The 22,540-nt window shown below is 42.5% G+C and overlaps 2 protein-coding genes across 2 annotated transcripts in view; both read left to right on the plus strand.

The window, feature by feature from the left end:
• Window positions 1-7,048: 7,048 nt before the first annotated feature.
• PRXL2C (peroxiredoxin like 2C) lies at window positions 7,049-11,090 on the plus strand. Its single transcript, XM_062513937.1, has 6 exons — window positions 7,049-7,222; window positions 7,684-7,752; window positions 9,288-9,341; window positions 9,778-9,883; window positions 10,106-10,237; window positions 10,851-11,090. The coding sequence occupies exons 1-6, from the start codon at window positions 7,049-7,051 to the stop codon at window positions 10,976-10,978; spliced, it is 663 nt and encodes a 220-aa protein (XP_062369921.1). The 3' UTR covers window positions 10,979-11,090.
• Window positions 11,091-14,210: 3,120 nt separating this feature from the next.
• The window catches only part of CDC14B (cell division cycle 14B), a 41,960-nt gene continuing 33,630 nt past the window's right edge, over window positions 14,211-22,540 (plus strand). Inside the window, exons 1-2 of the mRNA XM_062512788.1 lie at window positions 14,211-14,314; window positions 22,192-22,285. The gene's annotated coding sequence lies outside the window, so the exon portion shown is untranslated. The remainder of the gene's footprint in view (window positions 14,315-22,191; window positions 22,286-22,540) is intronic.

Here is a 22,540-nt window from a genome sequence, read left to right on the forward strand (position 1 = left end):
AGCTATTCCAAAAGCCCACCTGAGTCCCTTTGGGTCTTTGTAATAGCCATTCCTGAGGAAGTCTATGTCTAGAATACACGGTGCCTCTGGGCCAGTCACAATTGGATGCTTCTGCCACTCTTTCCCAGTCAGGCTCACCTCAGCCTCCAGCAAAGTCAATTCCTGTGCTCCCCCCATCACCCCAGCAATAGAAACAGGCTCTTCCCCCACATGTTCTGATGGTATTAGGGTGCACTGTGAACCAGTGTCAACTAATGCCCTATGTTTTTGTGGCTCTGATGTGCCAGGCCATCGGATCCACACCGTCCAAAAGACCCGGTTTTCCCGTGCCTCTCCCTGGCTAGAGGCAGGGCCCCTCTAGCACTGGTTATTATTTCCTTCCTGGGCATACATGTTGGAGGTTCCTTCAAGGGGATCTGACAAATCATCCTCTCTTTTGAAGTACCTTGCATCTTGGTTATGGGAAGTTGAGGCTACCTTCACTTTAGTGGAGCTCCCTTGGTTAGTGTTTCCCTCCCTGAGTTGACGCACCCGTGCTGCCAGGGCAGAAGTGGGTTTCCCATCCCACCTCCTCATGTCTTCCCCATGGTCACGCAGAAAGAACCACAGGTCAGCTCATGGGTTGTACCCTCTATCCCTAGCTGGGGGACATTGGGCTCTAACTCTGGCATCTGTGATTTGCACTGGTGCTGCACTGACCTTCCTCATCTCCTCCCTCATCTCTCTCATCTCCTCTTTGAGTTCCCTAATCACAGCAGAGACCTGAGCCTGCATTGGGCCGTTCATTATACTCTCAAAATTCCTGAGCTTATTGGCAACAGAACCCACTGTCTCGTGGTTGGTGTCAGCATTAATGGCTGCAATGAATGTGGTGTATTGAGATGGCCCCAGGTGTGCCAGATTCCACAACATCTGCCCTGTGCACCTGACCTTGTCGGGGTCATTGTCATGTTGTCCACCCCTCCCAAAGAGTACCTCCAGTACTGCCACTTCTCTCAGCTGTTGGATCCCCTCCTCAGCGGTCTTCCAGCGCATTCTATGGTGGTGCTCCTGCATTCTCTCTCTATGGACAACCTCTCTCTTACACTCATTAAAAGCTGCTCCCAGAGGGAAAGGGGGCCTGGTTCCCTTACGCATATGTGATCCACACCTGAGTCCTGGATCAAGGATCTCAAATTCCTTGCCTCAGTACCATCCAGCTGCACACCTGTACCCACAAGGTCCCAGACCCGCAGTAACCACGTTGTAAAAGCCTCACGGCCCCTTCGTACAACATCTTTACGCAGATTACGGAGACTCTCATATGACAGGGACTCTGTGACAATCTCAACCTCTGGCTCCCCTGCTGGTTGTGAGGGCCCTGCTTTCTGATCATTATTATCCAGGTGCTTTGTTTTCACTTTAGACTTTCTAGTTTCCACGGAGGCAACTGCTGCTGGCTGTGAGTGCCCTTGCAGTTCAGCTGGAACCTGGCGAGATGTAACATTTGTGGGTTCCACTGCTGCACCATCAGGTTCTCCCTCTTTAAGGCAGGGGGAGAGTGTCTCAAGAGCTGGGGAAAGGTACTCCTTCAGCATTTGGCCCATCTCCTTCACTAGAAACCCCACCCACTCTGGATGGTTCCTTTCTGAGGTGAGCTCTGGGGCAGAATCAGGCTCAGGGGCAACATCCTTAACCTCTGGGGCAGAATCCTTAGTCTCTGGGGCAGAATCCTTAGTCTCTGGGGCAGGGGCAGGGTCAGGCTCTGGGACAGAATCCTTAGTCTCTGGGGCAGAATCCTTAGTCTCTGGGGCAGGGGCAGGATAAGGGTCAGGCTCTGGGGCAGAATCCTTAGTCTCTGGGGCAGAGCCAGGCTCTGGGGCAGGGCCAGGCTCTGGGGCAGGATCCCTATTCCTTGGGGGATGTATCAGGGTTGTCATTCAAGTCAATATCCCCTCATCTCGGAATGTTAAATAGAACAGGTTTACAAGGCCTATTAGCAATGTCAGCCACTGTATGACATCATTACTGCTTAGAAGAGATTTGAACCCCTCAAAAGCTGGTGGAGCAGACCCAAAAAACTGTGTAAGGGGTTGGGACAAAATTTTCCCTGGTGTCATATCCTCACAGTATGTACCATTATTAAAGTAACCCCAAAAACATACAGTTAGAGTGTGATAGCTCTGAATCCATGTGCCCACCTTCCAGAGGAAGTTAAAAATCCATGAATTTCTCACGTTATCAGCCCACAAAAGGAACTGGTTAATAGTTACAGCAGCCTGAGTTATAGGACCCATGTTCAAGTAAGGAATTGAAAATGGGAGAGATAGAGCTGTGGCCGCATGGAGCCCAAACCACGGTAGGCTGGACAACATGATGCCACCTAACACAAAACTGAGGTAACTCAAGAACTGTTATTCCTTTTTCACCCTTTTCTCTCAATGCCCTCGGGCCCCACATTGGGCGCCAAAATCTGTCCTGGTTTGAAAGACAAGTGTTTGCTAAGGAAAGCAGAAGCTTCCCTTTGGACTGAAAAAAAAATGTGATTCTTCCGATTATTATAATTTTGGAATTAAGAGAGCTCTCAGGCAAAGATATGGGGGTAGGAATAACAGTTCTTTACTAGTATATCTAACAAGACAAACAAGAACAACAACAGCTATGAAATTACCCACAAACAGAACAGTAACTCAGTCCCAGTGTTTTCTGGCTGCAGGCACCTTTTCCCTGAGCTGCAGTTCCCGGTGCTGGGGGCGGGCGGGTCCCACAGAGCTGCAGGAGGGCTGGGGGTGATGGCAGAGCTGTCCCAGGGGGAGAGAGAGATGGAGAGAGAGCTCTCCGCTCACGGTGTGGGTCCTGGTGCTCAGCAGAGTGCTGGATGGTGGCAGGTTACAGCGAGAAGGCAGCAGGGCAGGGTCTGATGGTGGTTTCCCGACGCTGGGATGGAGGACAGGCGGCGATCATCCTTCTCGTCCGAACTCCGCGGGGGAAATGGGCCGAGGCCCAGCCTTCCGCTTCCTCTTCTGGCTGTTTGAATCTCGCGGGGCTTGCTTCTTCCCTCCCGTCCCCTCCCCCTTGTCACCAGGGCCCAGTCAACAGGTATCTTAGCATGACAATGGGGAAAATTCCACAGAGGGAAAAAAGGGAGAGAACTAACCCTCAACACTTATCTATTTAAGTAGTATTTGGCTACCTCTTAGCTCTTTTAAAAAAGATTCAAACCAGTGGCTTAGGGTAAATAAACTGTGTCTTCACACATAATTTACTGTTCTTGACACATAGATGGTCATCTCTATCTCATTTGCAGCACAGAGAGTAGATAGCTGCAAAACAGAAATAGATCAAATTCAGAGAGTTCTTACAAAATGCATTAAAAGTTCTCTCTGAGCCTAGAGGCTATATTAAACAAAATGTGCATATTTTACTTAATACTGTTATTTTGTTGTATAGTAAAGTTTGTACTGCTGCTCTCTGTGTAGAGTTTGCGTTACACAACTAAATATATCAGCTATGACAGGAAAAATATTTTCTCTCCATATGTCATTAAAATCACTGAACTATTTGAGCAAATTTTAAATTACATTTCTATTATCTGTGTTGCAAAACAACAGTTAGTCAATATGAAACAAACACTGATACTCTTACGCTGCAGCCAGACTTACAAAGCCCTTTGGTCGCGTAAATAATCTTGAACTTTTAAAGGGAGCCTAAAAGGAAAACTTGGGCAAGCTCTGAAACAATAATAACTCCCACTTCATGGAAAAAAAACCAAGCAATCCTAAAGAACAACCTCCCCTACAGAAACAAAAACAGAGAAACACAAACCAAACCAAATAAACCACACAAAAAAACAACAAATAAAAAAAAATCACAAAACACAGAATAGGAAGCAAAACTAATGAGAAATAACATCAGGAGGAGAACACACAGCAGGAAGCAAAACGAACCCACCACTTGCAAAATTAGTTTCAAGGTGCAAATTACCATCCTTGCTGGTCAGAAGAATCATTTCATGATGCCATTCAAGCATACCTTCAGGATATCATGACACTAAGGGAACAATGAAAGGCAGACATAAAGGAAAATACCTCTTATCACAGAATCATAAAATAGTTTGAGTTGAAAGGGACTTTAAAGATCACCCAGTTCTGCCCCCATGCCACATGTGGGGAACCTTCCCCTTCACCAGGTTGCTCCAAGCTCCATTCAGCCTGGCCTTGAACACTCTCAGGGATAGGGAGTCCACATGTTTTCTGGGATACTTTTCTCCCTACCCTCATAGAGAAGAATATGTCTTATCTACAGGACAGTGCACATTTTTACTCCTTTGTAATTACAATGACAGTTTAAAAACAACTAATTCTTAGCTGGTGTTTAGCATGATGTTTTTCTCGGGAATTGTAAACACTGATTTATTTTTGCTGATAAGTAATAACCTTGTTATCTCTAGCTAAACAATATTAGATTAACAAGAACAAATATCCTTGTATTAAATAAACAGTACATCATGCAGTACATTGATAATAGCATATTTCTTGACAAATAAACACCATATACTTTAGGCGGTGTATTTTTGATATTGATACAGGCTGCAACTCTCTTATCAAATATTTTGTTCAGCTGTGGTATATAATGGAATTAATGTTGCATAATTACAGCTGGTATTTTGTTTCACTAGTCAATACAGAACAAATAAATTAACCGCCATCGTTGCGTAATTATTGTTTTCCCTCTTAAAATGGTAGGAATTTGAATTTCTTATCCACAGTACAAAGTAACCCAACCCTTGATTAATTAAATATTAGCTAAGTTTCTCTCTACAACTGTAAATTGCACTTCAGTGAAGAGAGTGACTTGAATTAATCAAAATTAATAATGTAAATGCACTGATTGATTCTCCTTAGGACAATGAAAAATACATCACTCCGACAAATGTGGTTTTTTGTTATCCACATTTCTATATTTGTGAGCTATAAAGAAAAGAGGGGAAGGGAAAGAAAAGGAAATTTCCATATTCACAGCATACATAGTACTACCCAGATTATCAGCAGATATGGAATCTCTCTTGCCTTCTAAGTGAAATTTATGTCTGCACTTCTGTTAAGCACGTATTAATGAAATGCTTTAAGCTTCAGCTTTCAAAATGTGACTGCTAATTTTGAGTGTTTCCTGTTTCAGAGAACATGTCAGAGCACAACTGCCTTCACTTCTGTTCTTTCTTTATAAAAGTGGGGGTGACAGCATTTTGTATTTGTATTCTCACAACACTTAAGATTCTCTACGAAAAGTTAGAAACATGCTGCTTGAGGGATTTAGAGAAGAGTTTAGCAAGTATGTTCAGAAGACAGTTGCTGTTCCTCACTTGTATACTGCTGAAAGCAGTTTTTAAGGATGTGCTTCCTCAGCTTGTTTAAGAAGGCCAAATTACATAAATAAAGCAAAGACTGAAGGCAGTCTTCATTGGCCTAGTAGGAATGATTACCACCTCTCTCAGACAGCCAGAGTGTCTCTCTTGGGCTCCTCAGGAGATTTCCTTTCAAATCAAGAAAGAACAAGATGCATAAGGTCAGCTATGTGCAGCCTGACCCAGAACAGCGTCCTCTGAGTTTGTGACACCACAAAGCCCAGTTCTTTTCATCAGCAGTCTCATCCAAATGTGTGCTCCCATTCAGAGGCTGTAGCAGCAGATCCCCTACAGTGATATGAGTGCCTCTTCTGATTTCCAGCTGCAGTAGCAAAGGCCCTGGTTTAAGCTCTACTCATGACTGAGTCCTGAGCTGTGCCCCTGAGTTCTGCCCAATGTTTCCCGGTTTTACTGCAGGGATAACACAACGAGATTACAGCCTATCCACTTCAGCTTCAAGATGAAGACAAAAGCCTGTCAGAAGCCGTCAGTTCTCTGCTTTGCTGTGTCTCGCAGTAGTCAAGGGTAGGCAGCACATTCCCATCAGTACTGCTGAGGGAGCTGCTGGGCAATGCTGCCCAGCGCACAGTTCAGTTAATGAACTGCCAGTGCAAGAAATGTGTTGGATGGCATACAGGTAAGTGAACAAGGAAGCCTGATGAAAACAACAGTGGGGGATACTGCCTGTATTCTTTCAGAATCATAGAATCACTTACGTTGGAAAATACCTTTAAAAGTATTGGGTCCAACTGCATCTAGGAGAATCACAAGTTTCATGATTTTCTGAAGTCCCGTACTAGTCTTTACTAATTTGAATTCCTCACTTTTTAAACCAAAATCCTTGTGAGGACCTACTGAACTGCAAGACTTAACCTGTTCTGTGTGCTTACTCCCAGTATTATAAAAGCAGGGGCTTAACCCAAAGCACAGGGGATGCAAGTTTGAATCATATTAACATAAAGACCCTAGGATAGTCTGCCAAGAGAAAATCTGCAAATAATATAATCAGAGAGTTTCACAAAGCAGAATAACTTACAGCGATCCCCCCAGTCCTATTCTCTCTGATACTTCTTTTTCCTCTGCCCACTAAGAAAACTAACCTCATCCTCGTAAGCTTTCAGCTGACACAACAATCTAAAGGACTAAAATACTCTTCAACGACTGCGCGCACTTAAGAACTCCTGCTATTCAGCTGCCAAGACACGGTGAAGCTCAGCTTTTGCATGAACAGGGACACCGCGTTCGGTGTGGCTTTTGTCTGATACAGCAGCTCCACAGCTCCTCCGAACAGTTTTCTATCTCGCTTACGGCCCTCTGCAGGGCTGCGGACTCCCGCAAGAAGAACGCCGACCTCGAGGCCGTGTGGCCATGACTGCTCCTGCTTGCACACCACTCCTGGGAAGCTCCGGGTGACTCTGCTGTGTTTCCCGGGCACAAACCGCACCCCGGCTCTGGCAGAGGGACACGCAGCTGTTTCGGCTGCAGGTTGCCCGCTCTCTCCATCCGAGCCCACTAGCTCCTCCAGGGCCACGGCGCGGTTGCCCGAGGTCGCTCCCACGGACGGGAACGAACCGCTCCGCTCCATCCCGGCCCCGTCGCTTCCTCGCCGTCGCACAACGCCCCGCGCCTTTCCGCTCCAGCTCCGCCTTTCCTTTCCGCGCTCCCATGTCCGGGCCGCCGGTCACGCAGCAGGTCGGGCGGGCGCGGGGCTGCGGGCGGCGGCCGGAGCAGGAGCAGCTGCGGGAGGCCGCCCGCTGCCTGGTGCTGGACGCGGACGGGAGGAGCGTGCCCTTCCAGGCCCTGTACGCGGAGCAGAAAGCGATCGTGCTGTTCGTGCGGGTGAGGAGGGGCCGTGGCGGGGCCCAGCCCGGCTCCGGCGGGGCTGGGGGAGGGCGGGGGTGCGGGGGCTCAGCGCGGGCTGGGCGGGAGCGGAGGAGAAGGAAGCACAAAGGAGAGCAGTACTGCTCCTGAGACCCCCTGTTCTTTGGTAAACTGAAACAATATTTACCAGAAAGGAAATACTTCTTCAGCCGGGTGTTCAGGGAAACAAGTATCGTGTTCCTTGATTTCCCAGGTGTCAAGCCAGCTAAAATACGTAGACATACAAATATTTACAAGGCTGCAGGCCCAGTGTCCTTGTACAGGCTTGGATTAAGCCAGTATCCTAACCCAAATTTGGTGGCTGGAATCTTTTCCGTTCCTTGTTCCTGATCACCTCCAAAGTGGTGTGTGGCCAGTCTGCTGCTTCATAGCTACGCAATTATATCTGTTTCTGATACATTCAGTTTGGTATGTTGCAGAATTTTTTGTGTTACACGTGTAAAGAGTATGTAGAAGACCTGGCAAAAGTCCCCAAGGCATTTTTACAAGTAAGTACTCTGCCCTTAATGTGTTTGTGGCTGCAATCAAGCAGGTCTGTTATGTCCAGCTACAGTCTTATATAAGACCTATAGGAATTAAAAAAAAAAAAAAAAATGGGCTCAGAAGAAGGGCTTTCATTGCTTGCTATAATAGCCATAATGAATCTGCTTAGGAGACGCAGGAAAGGATTTATGGCACTAAACGCTCTGTTGCAACAGCATTATTTCTCCCTGCCCTCTTAGCTTGGTGCTCTTTTTGCTGTTGTGTTCAGAACAGTTAGACAACATCTGACAGGCATTTCTTTCATTATTAGTAGTGACCTGGACAGCTGTCTTCTGATGGCTAGCTACTACCCTTTCCATTATGCTAGTAGGGCTGACTGATGTTTGTGCACAGAACAAGATCAGAAAATTGATCTGGATTAAAAATAGTATATTTTTCTATGGTGGTCTGTAAACTGCATCAGTAGTGTGTCCTGCTTCCCAAGGCAGCTGCACAAACAGGAATCATAGTGACAGAAAAGAGAAGTAGAGTGGGCAGGGGTTGCTCTCAACATGTATTTTTTGGGTGGTAGGAGACACTAGAGAAGACAATGATCTCCTGCTAAATGTGGAAGGTCAATCCGTCTCTTCTAGACTGCTGATTGAAATTCTGTCATACTTTATTCCCTACTGCAGCACAGCCAATGTCAGAGACTCAGGTCATTATTGACAGCAAATCCATGTAAGTCCATCTGAGATGGACTAGGAATCTGAGGACAAAAATGGACAATCTCTTTGTCAGCTTCCCTTCTCAGGACAGATATTTCTAAACTGTTTGATCAGCATTACTCAGAAAGACATTTTCTTAATTTGGCTCCTCAAATCAATGTATATAGAGAGTCAGAAATGTCCACGCTTTTTTTTTTAGTGCAAGTATTCTAGTTTTAGGAGGGCTTCTTTTCATAACAAGCAAAATTATTTTATACAGGAAATTATTCTATATGGGAAAGGCAAATATATAATCAAACAACCTTATATTAGCTGTGTTTTACTGATATTTAAATGAACTTCCGTTTTGGGCTCTGTTTTAGACTCAGGCCTAAGACTGCCCCTGCAAAAGACAGTGTGTGTGAATGCAAGTTATATCTATCAATGGGTCCATATATGTAGATCACAGATGTTCATGCACCATCATTTGTGGCCAATTCTTTAGATGTAGGTCCAATTGAGTGGAAATTTTGAGTTTCCAAAATCATAGCATGTTGCAATCAATCAAAAAGACAATCCTCCCTACCAATGCAACAGGAAACTCAAAGTTTACACTTATAATTAAAAAGTTATCTTTAAAAATAATTTTTCACTTAATAAATTAATGTAGCTGCTAACTGCAGGTGATATACAAAAGTGCAGTCTCCACTCATGTAAGTTATGTTAACTTCAAATAATTTTAAGTCAGTGCACTGCTCTCACTAACTCAGGACATCAGGCTCTGTTAATGTTTTGAAGTCAAGTAGGAACATCCAGTTCCTCTTTACAGCTTCAATACCCATGTTCTGTTCTAGGAATCAAATGTGAGGCTTATAGTTATTGGGCAGTCATCATATCATCATATCAAGGTAAATAAAGTAGTCATTAAATACAATGTATCCTCTATTATGTCTTAATGGTGTGTATTTGAATGATTTGGTTTGCATGAAACAGTGGTCTTTAGTAATGACAATAAAAAAGGATAGTATTCATAAGGCAATTCTAATAGTAATACATGACTAAAGCAAATAATTAAAACTTGCTGTTTAAAAATCACTGGGGAAGGGTTGCTAAGGTTGCATCTTTCCTTGATTTTGAAGCTTTAATAGAAGCTTTGAAGATAAAGAAATTTCTGCTTCAACATAACTAACAAATACACAGTTTTCAAATAAGAAGGGGGAGCATGGAGCTGGCAGGGTATCAACAATTTTGCTCTTGTTAGTAGACCCTAACTAATTACTGCCTTAACCTTACAAATATTACTTATTTTTGTGTGTCTGTCTGTGTGTATGCCTGTATTTGCAGCCCTTTTGCAGTTTAACTGGGTATACACATGAAATGTACGTAGATCCACAAAGGGAAATTTATAAAGTACTTGGCATGAAAAGAGGTGAAGGTAATGAAGTATCAGGTAAGAATAATTTTCTCATGTTATTTAGACTTTCACAAACAAAACAAAAAAGCTCTGATACAGTAGTGTGGTTGCAATGTAAAGAGAAAGTGAGTTTCCCACCAGCCTGTCTCTCATAGGCTGTATTTTGTGAAAACATTGGTAATCAGGAATCTCTGAAGCTGTTCACTGTTGTTGTTTTTATATACTTTCAGATAACAAGTGTTTTGTGGTTTTGTTTAGTTCGGAGCCCTCATGTGAAATCAAACACACTTCTGGGAAGCATTAGGAGTATATGGAGAGCAATGACTGGCCCAGCTTTTGATTTTCAAGGAGACCCTGCTCAGCAGGGAGGAGGTTTGATTATAGGCCCAGGTGAGCTGTTTTGTTTAGTGTGAGTTAGAACTGTCTCCTTCAGCTGTTAGCTGCTATTTCGCCTGCTGTCCATGTGGATCCCAAGGAGACAGTCTAGTGTTGAACTGTGTGATTTCTGTCACATGAATAAATCTGTAAAGTGTCATTGTCTAGTCCGATCTCCCTCAGAGGTATCATAAAGCTGATCACAGTCCTGCAGAAGTTGATTGTAGTGCTGATGCAACAACTGCCTCAAAGTCTGGAGGGTTTTCTTGACATTGTGGTATTTGCCTACATTCTGCTTTCACATTTGATTTGAGGCATTTAATGTGCTTTTAGTAGAGGAATAGAACATGAAGGGGGAATTGCAACATGACAGTCATCACATGATTAGGAAACATCATGCTACAGCAGATTTAAACTAGTTAGGTGACTCAATGTTCTTGCTTCTTTAACATAATTTAAAAATCTTATGCCATTGTTTAAAATACAGTATATTGTACAGTCTACAGAACTAGTACACATTTGTATGGTAACTGGTAGGTAGTGAGAATGCTGCTTCAATTCACTAGCATCTTTGAATAAATAAGTATGTTATTCAATGATTTACATTTTACATTTATTCTCATTCCAGGCAATGAAGTTCATTTTTTGCACCTTGATAAAAACAGGCTGGATCATGTTCCCATTAATACAGTTTTGCAGCTGGCAGGAGTTAAAACAGTGAATTTCTCAAACAAACCCCAGATTATTGACATATGACACTGATATAATATATACCTTTTTTAAAATTTGTGCTCTACAAGAACAGTTCTCCAGTGAATTCCAACAAACATTGGTTCTGTTGTGTCTTTGTGGGACATCTGAAAACTTACAGAGGAAATCAGAGCATAGAATAAACTACCTGACACTAGAGATGGACACAAAAGTGTTATTTCCATTGAGTACAAGGTAATAAAAACTAAAACACAACTGAGACTGACTGCAAAAGATCTTGGAGCTTATTATTGTCTCATCATACAATTTTGCTAATATATTTTAAAAATCATTGTTCAAAGTGCACTAAAGTAAGAAATCAGATTTTGCTCGGGAAAAGCTTGGGATTCTTGCCTTCAGCAGATCAACACTGGCTTTCAATCCAAGACTTCTCAGCACTGTTTTAAAGCTTCTGACACTGTATAAACATTTTGTAGTGAAATACACCTTGAAAAGTCACAATTTTGAACAGCTGGACTTAAGCTTATGCCTATTTTTGCATCTGGCACTGGTAGAAGTTATGAAATACGTTTCACAATTTCAAATAACTCTTTTAAATACATCATCCTGTATTTTCTGCAATTCTTTTGTCTGATACAAAAACATGGGTCTGTAATACCAGAGAGAGGCATGTCTTAAATTTGTATCTGATCAGATTATTGGATTTGGAATAAACTAAATTATTTGTATTCCTATAAGAATTTGCAGCAGAATGTTCTTCCTTTGTATGCATGTATTTTCTCTTAGAGCAAGAGATCTCTGAATAAATTGTTCTTAGTTATTTCTGTCTTAGGCAACTGAAGTAAGCATAAGAACATTCTGGCTTGCAGTTCTGGTGTATTTCATATTATCCATTTATCTACAAATGTTTATGTTCAACATCTATTGCTTTCATTAAAGTAGACGTGCCCTCTTTCATCTGGGAGACACTTCTTCTTAGCAATTTGAAAAAAAAAAATTGTCGAAGGTTTATAGAGGAGTATATCCTTCTCTGCAGCCTCTGATCTTTGACCTTCACTATAAATGCTACCATACATATATACATACATGTCTCAACTGCAATTTTTTCCCCCTTTTAAGCATTCATGCAATTGTGAAATGACATTTTGTGAAGATGTTTGTTCCTGCATCCCTTAAGGTCACTGGCAGGCCCAGAGCAAAGTCTGGAAAGCTTTACGCCATCAAGAGCATGTGAAATTAAGTGCACTGTTCCTTGATGGAAAATAAAAGGCTTGCTTAAGAAATAATACAATACTGAACAATGTAATTCTATTAAAGATACTATGCCTTAGCAACTTATTCATTGCACCCCTATTTTAATATTACATGCTTAGAAGGAGGGTATTATCAATGGAAAAATACTGTTGTCAGTTCCCTGCTTTGACTAAATAGCACTCAGCACAGGGCTGAAGGTAGTATGTGCAGACTCTGAACCCCAGTGATTTCAGTGCTGGCCAGAGGCTTCCTCAAACTTGGCATAACAGACTGGGACAGGCAGCTGAGGCTCACAGGGGAGTGAAGTCTGCTTTTCATGAACCGCTGCCCCTACAGTCTCAAATAAGGAGCTGTCTCCTCCCTCCAGCACTCCCCCAGCCCAACAATATTTTTCAGCATGCCAGGAACTGTGGAATGCATCTGCCTCTCTGTCTCATGTTACTTAAACAACAGCTAAAAGCAGGCTGGAAAATTGGTTGTATGTTTGTAAAACAAAGACAATAAGCAAAGAAAAATTCACAGGGAACGAATGACAAACACTCCCATTTATTTATAGTGCTTCCACTCTGGTTCATTCACCTGATAATCATAGCCGAGGACACTGATTCTCATTCGACTTTTATTTTGCAGTTGTTCTTGGTGCTTCTGATTTTAAAGGAAATGTTCTAGCTGCCTTCCTGCTTCTTTTGCTCTTAGTAGAATTTAAACAATATACAATGGTAATAGTTCTGTTGGTCCTAATAAGCACATTTAACAAAACTATCTATAGCTAAAAGAACTATGGACTATTAAAAGAGGTTTGAATTAATTAAACTGTAGTTTTACAGCTCTAGCTTGAAGTCATCCACCCTCACTATTTCAGTACTGACAGGAGCCGTACCACAACCTCTGTGCTATCCAGCAAAATTACTTCATCAGAAAGACTCACGAACTGCAGACAAACAAAAGGAGGGAGGAAGAGAGAGAAGGATTCAGCAGAAAAGCTGAAGTCTCCTAATCAGGGCATCGGCCCTGCCTTTTGCATCTGGCCAGAGCTTAAGAGGGTTTGCTGTGAGACGATGACTCCCACATTCGCAATGAATTGGAACAACGATGGCAACATTCATCCTGGGGAGAATTTGTTTCCGAAGTGTCTGAAGAATTTTAGGTCTCTGGTGTTATTTAGAAAGGTTATTTTTTGAAAAGTCGTGCAGTGAAAAGTGGCAAGTAGTAGGTTTCCAACAGGTTTCCCTCCATAAATATGCACACCCAGCAGATGGTAGAATACCTCCTCAAGGGCTTTCATTACGGCCAATTAGACCGAGATGGGCCGGGAGAGGTTTCCAGAAGTTGTTTTACCTACTAGCTTGGTTTAGTGCTGTGGCAGTAACTGTGTGTTTCGAAGTATCACTGTATCTAAGAGGCAGATTCAAACCCAGTTGTTTAAACTTTTGCGAAAAACCCGTTCACCGTTCAGACCGGACTGTTTTCCGTTGGCCTTACAAAGTACCATGTCCTTGGGCCCCTCTTTCGGTACGTGTCAGGAGTGGCACCGGCAGGGTTGCGCGGCCCCAGCAGAAGGCAGGGCAAGCGGAGCCCCCGGCCCGGGCCGCGCTCCCCACCCGGGGGGCGGCGGGCGCCACGTCAGCAGCGCGGGCCGGGCGCGCGCCCTGACAGGGGGCGGGGGCGGGGGCGGGGGGGGAAAGCGGGGGGCGCGTGCCGCGGCCCACCTGTTACCGCGGCCGCCATGACGTCACCCCCCCCCGCCGCTCCGCGCGGGTGACGCCACACCGCGCGCCCCAATCAGGGGCGGCCGTTGGGAGCGCGGCGGGCGCTCCGCCGGCGGCGGGCGAAGGTGCGGAGAGAGGGGGCGGTGTCCGCGAGGACGCGTCAGCCGCCGCCGCGGGGTCCCTCCCTCGTTCCCTCCCTCCGGCCGCCCGGTCCCCGCGGGATGTGGGGATCGTAGCGCCGCGGCCGCCTCCGCCATGAAGCGGAAGAGCTGGGCCGAGGCGCGGCGCCGCGCAGCTCCGCCGCCGCCGCCCGCGCTGAAGAGGACGCGGAGCGCGGCGTCGCGGGCGGCGGGGGGCGAGGCGGAGCGGCGGCGGCAGCTGCCCCCCGCCGGGCTGGAGTCCTGCCTGAGGATCGCGGGTGAGGGGGGTGTGCCGGGGGCGGGGGTGTCCCGGTGCCGCGGTGTCCCGTCCCGTCCCGTCCCGTCCCGTCCCGTCCCGTCCCGTCCCGTCCCGTCCCGTCCCGTCCCGTCCCGCCGGCGGTGCGCGCCGCGCTGGCTCCGGGTGGGCAGGAAAAGTTCCCGTCGGCGCGATTCCCGGCGGGACCCCGGGGCGCTCGGCAGCCGCTGCAGTCCGAGCGGTGGGCCGGCCGGTCAGTCAGTCCCTGAGCCCGGAGCTCTGGCGTATCGCCCTGCGAAGTGTCGGGAGCTGCGGCGCCCGACCAGCGGGGTAGCTCATAGCCGGTGTCCCGGTAGCCCGAGCACCGATTGCCTCGTGCTGCCAGAGAGAGTAAACGGAAAAAAATGTTAAACGCTTTTCTGTCCGTTCGACACGTCGTGGGGTGGAAGAAAAGTAGCGTACTGGGGGAATGTGTACGTACACACACACGCACGCACATATATGTGTATATATATGTGTGTGTATAGATAGATACAGATACTCGTTTCTCCCGATGCCGTAATACCGTGCTTGCTGGCTAATGGGTAAATAATGGGCAAGCGTCGCACCTCCTCTTGACACGCAAGTGCTAGCAGCTTGTGCAGGCAGGATTGCTGAGTGTCCTCCCTCCTTTTCGTGACTCCAGGCTCCGAGCCGCGCTTTGTTTTGGCACAGGAGTCTGCCTCTTTGAAGAAGCCTGTTGGATCACAGCTAGAAAATTCCGTGTTTAGGGTTTGACTTCCGAGGCTAAAAGAGTTTCGTTTGCCTAATGGCAACAACAACAACAACAATTACTTTATAAGTCATATGTCATAATCTCAGAATTTTAGTGTATTTAATGTTTCTCATAAAAAGCAAGAAATAAACCTCCAGGCATATCTCTGTGAAGAGTATGGGAAATATCTGTGGACAGAGGAAGCAAAAATACAAAGATCAAACATGCAGAAAAGGCACCTTTTATTTCTCTGCCAAGAAACATGGTTCTTTTATATTAACTAGGGTGTCTTCTAGATAATGGTATGTGTAGAAAACCATAAAATTTTGTTTGGAAAATTTGGCATAGCATAGAAAGATTATAAACTGCCAGAGTTTACCAGATTCTTCTTTTTAAAAAGTTTTAATACTGTCAGGGAGTAAAATCCTAAATATTCCAGCAAAAATCCAGCATTTTAGGTCTAATCTGCACAGAGAGACGTAATGGTGTACTTATCTACAGAACTCTAAAGCTCCAATAACTCTGTATGTGTATTGTTTCTATAGCAGCAGCCGTTTCTACAGGACATGATAGTACTATGATTTTAAGGTCAGTTGTGGAAACCCCTCATGTGACAGATAATGAATTTTTGCTATCAAAGTTATTTCACTACCTGGATTACCATGCAACCCTGTCCAGCTCACATCTCCAGCAAACAGATCTGTCTAACCATTCTCATGAAGCAGTTGCTTGGATCTGTTAAGGTGTGTCTGGCATCAACAAGCCCATCAAATTACTGTATTTTCTCCTTCGAGGAAGTGTTCATCCATTTAAATTCAATAGGGCACCTAGGCTTTGACCTGTGTTTTTTTCAGTGGGATTTCACTATGTGCAGCAGTACCTAGTATAGTAAATTTGACTAAAGTGCACTAGATTATTATATTTAACAATATATAATTTTGTCTTGATCTTGCTGTGCACAGTGACTGCTATTTATTTTTCAGTTTTTAGTTCTGATTCAAATTATAGTCTAATGTTTTACTCGCTGCTATGTCATATTTGTTTTTTTAAAGAAATGTTAAAAGAATAAGCTAGCAGGCTTACCCTTTTGTTCAGCAGTTTTAAAGTTATGTCAAGGTTTGAAATGTCAATTCTGCCTTCTCAGGCAGTGCTGAGAAGTTAATTAATAGTTGTGGACTGAAGACAAAGCATAAGGACTTGTTCTTAAAAATTGACATACTGGTAGATATTTGAACTGCTGTAAAGGCTGAGAGATCTGTGTTATCTTCTCTGCTTACAGAAACAGTGCCAAACTTATTAAGAACATTGCAGGCTACCCTTATTTTCATCTTTGTAAAAGTCAGAAGCAGAACATAACCCCAAATTTCTGTAAAGATTTATGGTTCTTTTGTTGTATGATGTTATATTCATAAAAAGCAAAGTTTCAAATCCATTCTAGGAATTTTATACATTAAATACTTACAGTAATCATTGCATTTCTTTATTTTGTAATTAATTGTATGCATCAGCCATATGTCAGAATAACTATTAATTAGAACTGGCTAAATATGCTAGTTTACTATTAAGACTAGTTCAGGAAAGCTGTCCTTTTAAAAGTTGTTTATTTTGGTCTGTTAAACTGCCTGGTAAGCTTTATCATTCTCTCTTTGTCAACTAGTGCGTGAGGCTTGCTGGTATGAATTTAATTTGCTGGAGTTGAATGCATTTCTTCTGTTTATTAGAAGCATATTCCCCTAGCCTTCTGATCTCTGAAAGAAGTAATTTATATGATCTAAATAAAATGTGGCAATGCTCTGTGAGATGCTTGAAAGCTGTTCATTTCCTTTCCTCTGCTGCTTTTCTTTCTCATTGCTCTGATTTTATAAGAAACACTTTAAAGAAGAGGTGAAATTAACATGCATAAACCTCAAGCAAAAGTTGGGTTTCTCTCTCACCTATTTTGAGTAGTTAATTCTAAAATGAAATAACTATAATTACTATAATAATACATGGAATTAAATTTTAAGTGATATATATGTCATGGGTAATTTCTTGACATTTGCTTGTTCTTCCTGCTGAATGTATATCCAATTTGTTTACAGAATGGAACTAACATCTTGAGGGGCATTCTAAGTTACAGTGTATATACCTATTTTTTATCTTCATTAAGAATAATTTTGTTTAAACTGTCAGTTGGAGTTGATAATTAAGTATTCATTTTCATGTATTCATTGATATGAATGTTTTTTTTTGTTTTGTTTTGTTTTGTTTTGTTTTGTATTGTGGTTTGTTGGCTCATTCAAACCATTAAGTTGTCTTTTTCCAGGAGTGCTGGCTTGTCATTATAACCTTTGTGTACCCAATAGAAAACTATTTTCTAGAATGACACTTCTAGTAAGTATCATTAAGCTTCCAGTATTTTCACTGTCAGCATTTTCAGTTAGTTTTTATTATGCAGCTATCTCGGTACAAAAACTATGTTTACTCTTTTATCAATATGACCTCACCTACTTGTGAGTCTTTTCCAAAGTTAAGATTTTAAATACATGCTTAAGGTTTTTAGTGTCTAATCCAGCACTGAAACTGCATGAACATACGCAATTTTGTGTATCAGTCAAGAGCAGCAGAGTGGAAGCACTCTATGTGAGTGAAGTAACAGTTCTGATCAGTCATGACATGGCACTGAAAAGAATGCTTTGATAGTTTATTGTTTTAAAAAAAGTTCCTCTATGTTTTTAGTGTACTTTCATTTTCTTTTTCAGAGTCCACACTGTTGTTCCAGTGGCCAACTCTGTCACTTGCTAAATTAGAAATATCATAGTGATGACGACTGAATTAATATTTTCAAGGATAGAAAAACTGAAAGCCATTTTTTTGGTCTTGATATTGCAATACAATTTGCCTTTTATGTTTTCTCTTTATGTCTTTCAAATATTTTGAAGTTTTTTTACGTCAAACACAACAAAATTCCATATACCAGCTCTGAATTTAGAAATACACTCCTCTTAAAATAGTAAAAACCCTTTGATTACATTCCCGGTGATCCAAAACAGACTAATGATGGGGTTTTTTTTACTGTCAGTTGCTGAGTTTCTCAACTAAGGCATCTATTTAACAATAGAAATGTAGAATTTCTGTTTACATTAAGTAATGTCTTCTGATCATATGCAAACCTGTCCTGCCACTAATGCCTGTTTAATATTTAGTTCTCACTTAAAGTCATAGAATCAATTAGGTTGGAAGAAGCCTCTAAGATTATCAAGTCCAACTGTAATTCTTGAATTAATGAAATTTCTTTCTTGAAGGCCTGTGAAGCACAACCTGAAAAGCATCAGTCTTGTTGAGAGTAAAGGAAGGGGATTATTTTTTCATCTCTAAATTCACATCAGTGTGATTTTGAAGTGGTATCTCGCAGTTTTCTACACATCTATTTCCACAGAACACTGTGACTCTGATAAGCAGGCAGAGTGCTTTCCCTTCTGTAACACTCTGCAATCAGCTTGGACAGTCATGCTTGTGCTAGCTTTAGTCTCACTAGCTGAGGTACCAGCAGTAACAGCTGTGGTAACCTGTATCTCAGTTAGGGGTATGCAGGCTCATTTTGTTGTACATTGGATGCTTACTCAAATTAGTTGCCTGCTGTGACATCCAAGCTTATGTATTTTAACTGTTTTGTTATATAAGGCTGAAAAAAATTAAGTGTATTTGAAGTATATCTAACATGCTGCAGCCATATCTCCTAATTGCAGAGCAGATGCAGCCTGCAAGGCAGTGAGCCCTACTCTGTCGTTCTTCGGAGAGATGATTAGAAAGGACTGGTCTACTTGGATAGTTTTAGAATGATTTTTTAATCAGAAATTTGCAGGAACTGTGAAGTGTTCAAGTGCACTATATGTAAATGAAATACTCAAAAGCTAAAATTAGCAAAAGAAACATAAAGATAATGAAAGGGAAGCCTTGCTTCTGGCAGTCCAAACCTGTGTGGAATCCTAGTGAAATCAAATCATCAGTGCTTGAGTGTATTTTATGTATAAGCTCTCAATCCTGCAGTCAGGTCCTTAATGAAGGAATTCTCCTTTCTCTTAATTTGTGTTAAAAAACCAACCCACTTGATTAAATAGAACTTGGAATGTGTTTGGAAAAAAAACAGGTAAAAACAGACATGGTAAGTAATACAGCATTTATCAGATGGTGGACTGGTAAATCAGCAGAAGGGTAAATACACTTTCAGGAAATTTCTTCATTCTAAAATCTCCCCATAGGAAACATGCTAAAAAGATGGAGCCTGTTATTTACATAATAGGGAGTAATTGTTAGCAGTGCACAGGAATGGACAGTTTGTCAGGATACTGGCATTTGACACACACTGCTCTTATTGTGAGATACTTCTGTAAACTCATTAAACGCAAATTTCTTTCAGGTGTTTTAAGAACAGCAACAATGAACACAGTTCAGAGATACCAGAGCAGAATTGCCAATAGCAATTCAGAAGGCCACATACACACTGCCTCAAGATAGGAATTCTTACTTTTGCTGGACGCTTTTGCAAGCCACAGAAGCATTTCAGTAACAGTATGAGCACTGAGGATGCAAGTCATTCTTTTATTTCAAATCCTGTTTTGGAGCAAAATGCTAAATTATTTTAGGTCTTTGACCTGTGCAAGTTATATTTATTTTCATTTTTGTCCTCCTTTTGTATTTGAAGATTTTGGAGACTTTTCTTTGCAAAGTACGTTTATATTTTCAAATATGATGTAAAGTTTCTGTGAAGAAGTTGAAGTGCAAAAAGGTAGCAAGGTACTCAGTTTGAGTACTACTGCCATTCTTCACATACTTTGATGTGGTTATTGTTTGTGTACAATAAAGAGGGAGAGCTCAATCTAGTCAATAATTAGATTGGCACTTAAGGACAGATGCCATGGAGGGAAAAATTTTGACTGCATATTCCTGCTGTTAACCCTCAGCAGGCTAGTTCAGTGAGCAAACTCAGAAGATTTTTCCTTCTAAGGAACCTGGTGGCAGCTAGCCATTAAATCAGTTTAGAAGTGGTGTGAAATTATAGCTTGGGGCTGCAGTGACATGTGTAGAATCTAGCAATGCCGGTTTAAACACAATCCCTAGGCATCACATCCTCTCAGTTCTCCTTTCTGCTTCCTCCCCTGCCCTCAGTTCTCCTGCACGTTAGCTCTCTTTCTCAGAGTAGAGTAAGTCAACAGAGCAGCTTTTTACCTTCTTTCCCGCTTTTCTTTTCTTTTTCCTTTTTCTTTTTTTCTTGCCTTCCTTTTCTTATTTTTTCATTTTTTCCCTTCCTCTCCCCCCCTTTTCTTCCTTTCATTTTCCTTTTTTTTCTTATTCTTTTTTTTTTTTTAAGTATTGATTAGGGATACCTGTTACAGTTTCTAATTCATGCAAATCCACGTTGACTCAGCTCAGTGATTAACACAGTGGTGGGGAACCACCCCCAAAAGTCCACCCTCAGGACTGCCTTTCTGTGAAGCAGTTTTTGCCACAGTGTGTTTTGCACCCAGTTGAAGTATTGGTACCCTTGCTTCTCACATATAATTCACTTCGTGGGCCAGTGTAGCTGCTTCTTAAAAATGCACGCATTACTCTAAATTTTATCCTTTACTTGTTTTCAGGGAATGATTTGGTAAATGGTGGGAGGTACCGAAGCAGGTAATGCACTTCACATCTAGTACTTGCAGCTGCTCTGCTTACACGATGAGACTATTAGAAATTAAATAAGCAAGTTGGGTGCATTCCATCTGCTAGGAAGTAAGGAAGTAAGTGCCTGACTTTCTTAGGAGGACTGTACATTCCACTGTTGCTCATGACCTGTAAATGTTTAAGCCAAACCCCTCACATCAGACTGCTGTTCTACTGAAAAAAGCATTAGGAAAATGTACATTTTTTGGTGGACTTGCCTGCCTTCACTCTTGAGATACTAGTGTATGTAGGTGAGCACTGAGCATGTGATTGTTGAAATATAGATATGGTCACTCCTTTCATGGCATACTTGAACATGTATTTTCAAGATACAAGTAATAGTTTCTAAGTGCTGGTCATGGATGATGTTGTTTTGAAGCTTAAAGTGAATTTCTAGCCCCTCCCCACCCCCCACCTCCACTGTCTAAAAACTGACATACAGTGTTTCCTCATCACAGATCATGTCTTGAAATGATACTTGCATGTTATCTGTTTTTGATACTTAAATAATTTCTGTTCTTGGGAGCTAATTTGCAGAAAAAAAAAAAAAAGCTTTCCTTTTAGGGCTGAATTTTAATCCAAATATTTTATGATGATATTTTCTCTGCAGAAGGAAGACAAGTATTGCAGTGGTGCTACAAGCCTCAATTTTTATTGACCAATTACCAAAAGCATAGCAATTTATAGCTGGAGCACAGTCAGTGTTTAAAGTTCACTGGGGCTTCAGCTTCCCTGGCCATAAAAGTAATTTATATCCATGTGAATACCACTGGTATTTTTTCCCCCTCAGCTTAACAAAGGAAGCCAGGGCAAGTACAAGATATCTCCTGCTTACAGGCACACAGTCTTTGAAGGGACAGCTGGAGTGGGGTTGGGAATTCAGTTGGAGACGTCCAGGTGGAGGCTTGGCTGGGGCTTCTATGGGCAGCATGGGCTGCCCAGTTGCCTCCCTCCATGTTACCTGCAGGCTTTAATTGCGTGGTGCTACTCTTGAAGTCATGGCTTTACAGGAGGAAGCACCTCTGTTTGGTTGTGAGTGTGCTTCATCATTTAGTTTAACTTAGGTGCTCAGAGGTGCAGAGGGGTTTTTGGTTTAGTTTGAAGGGGGTGGTGTATGTGCATTGGTATTTGGAGCGCAACCAAACCTGCCAAAGGAGATATCTGCTGTGTGTGGGTGCAAGTCAGGCTCCTGCTATTTTGCGAAGTCATCAAACAAGGAACACTTTGGGAAAGAACACTGAAGAGCTGTGGATTATGGGAATGCTGCTGAATAAAAAGCTTCAATCTTTGTGTGCCTTGTTTGTTTAACACAGGAGAAATAATAATACCTAATTTAATACTTACAAGAAGATTTTCTTCCTTCTAAACCATTTAAAGTTGTCCCATTGACAAGTAATACTTCAGACTTTCAGCAGAAAAGCATGATGTTTATAAAAGCTTCCAATTTTCTTGCATTTCAGATCGCCTTTATTTTGCAATTCTCTACCAAAAACCAAAGAGTGGAGCTGCAAATACCCATTATTTCTGCATAGATGATGAACTTGTGTATGAGAAGTAAGTACCAACTTAATTCTTTTTACTGTTTTTATACAGAAATAAATTAGTCAGAGCAACAGCAGTGAGGAATCAGTCTCTTTGGAGAATTAATTATGGGAGTTTGGTCTTCTAAGACTTGCATGCTGTGATGATTTATAGGCCTTTGAAGGGTTTCTTGCTTTCCCATTAGGATTTCTTAAAAACATTTTCTAAGCAGAAGCCCTCACTGTACCCATTCCTGTTAGAAGACACAAAAACATGATGCAGCCATAT

Source organism: Cinclus cinclus, chromosome Z (assembly GCF_963662255.1).
Source record: "Cinclus cinclus chromosome Z, bCinCin1.1, whole genome shotgun sequence".
In the NCBI taxonomy this organism is placed as follows: domain Eukaryota; kingdom Metazoa; phylum Chordata; class Aves; order Passeriformes; family Cinclidae; genus Cinclus; species Cinclus cinclus.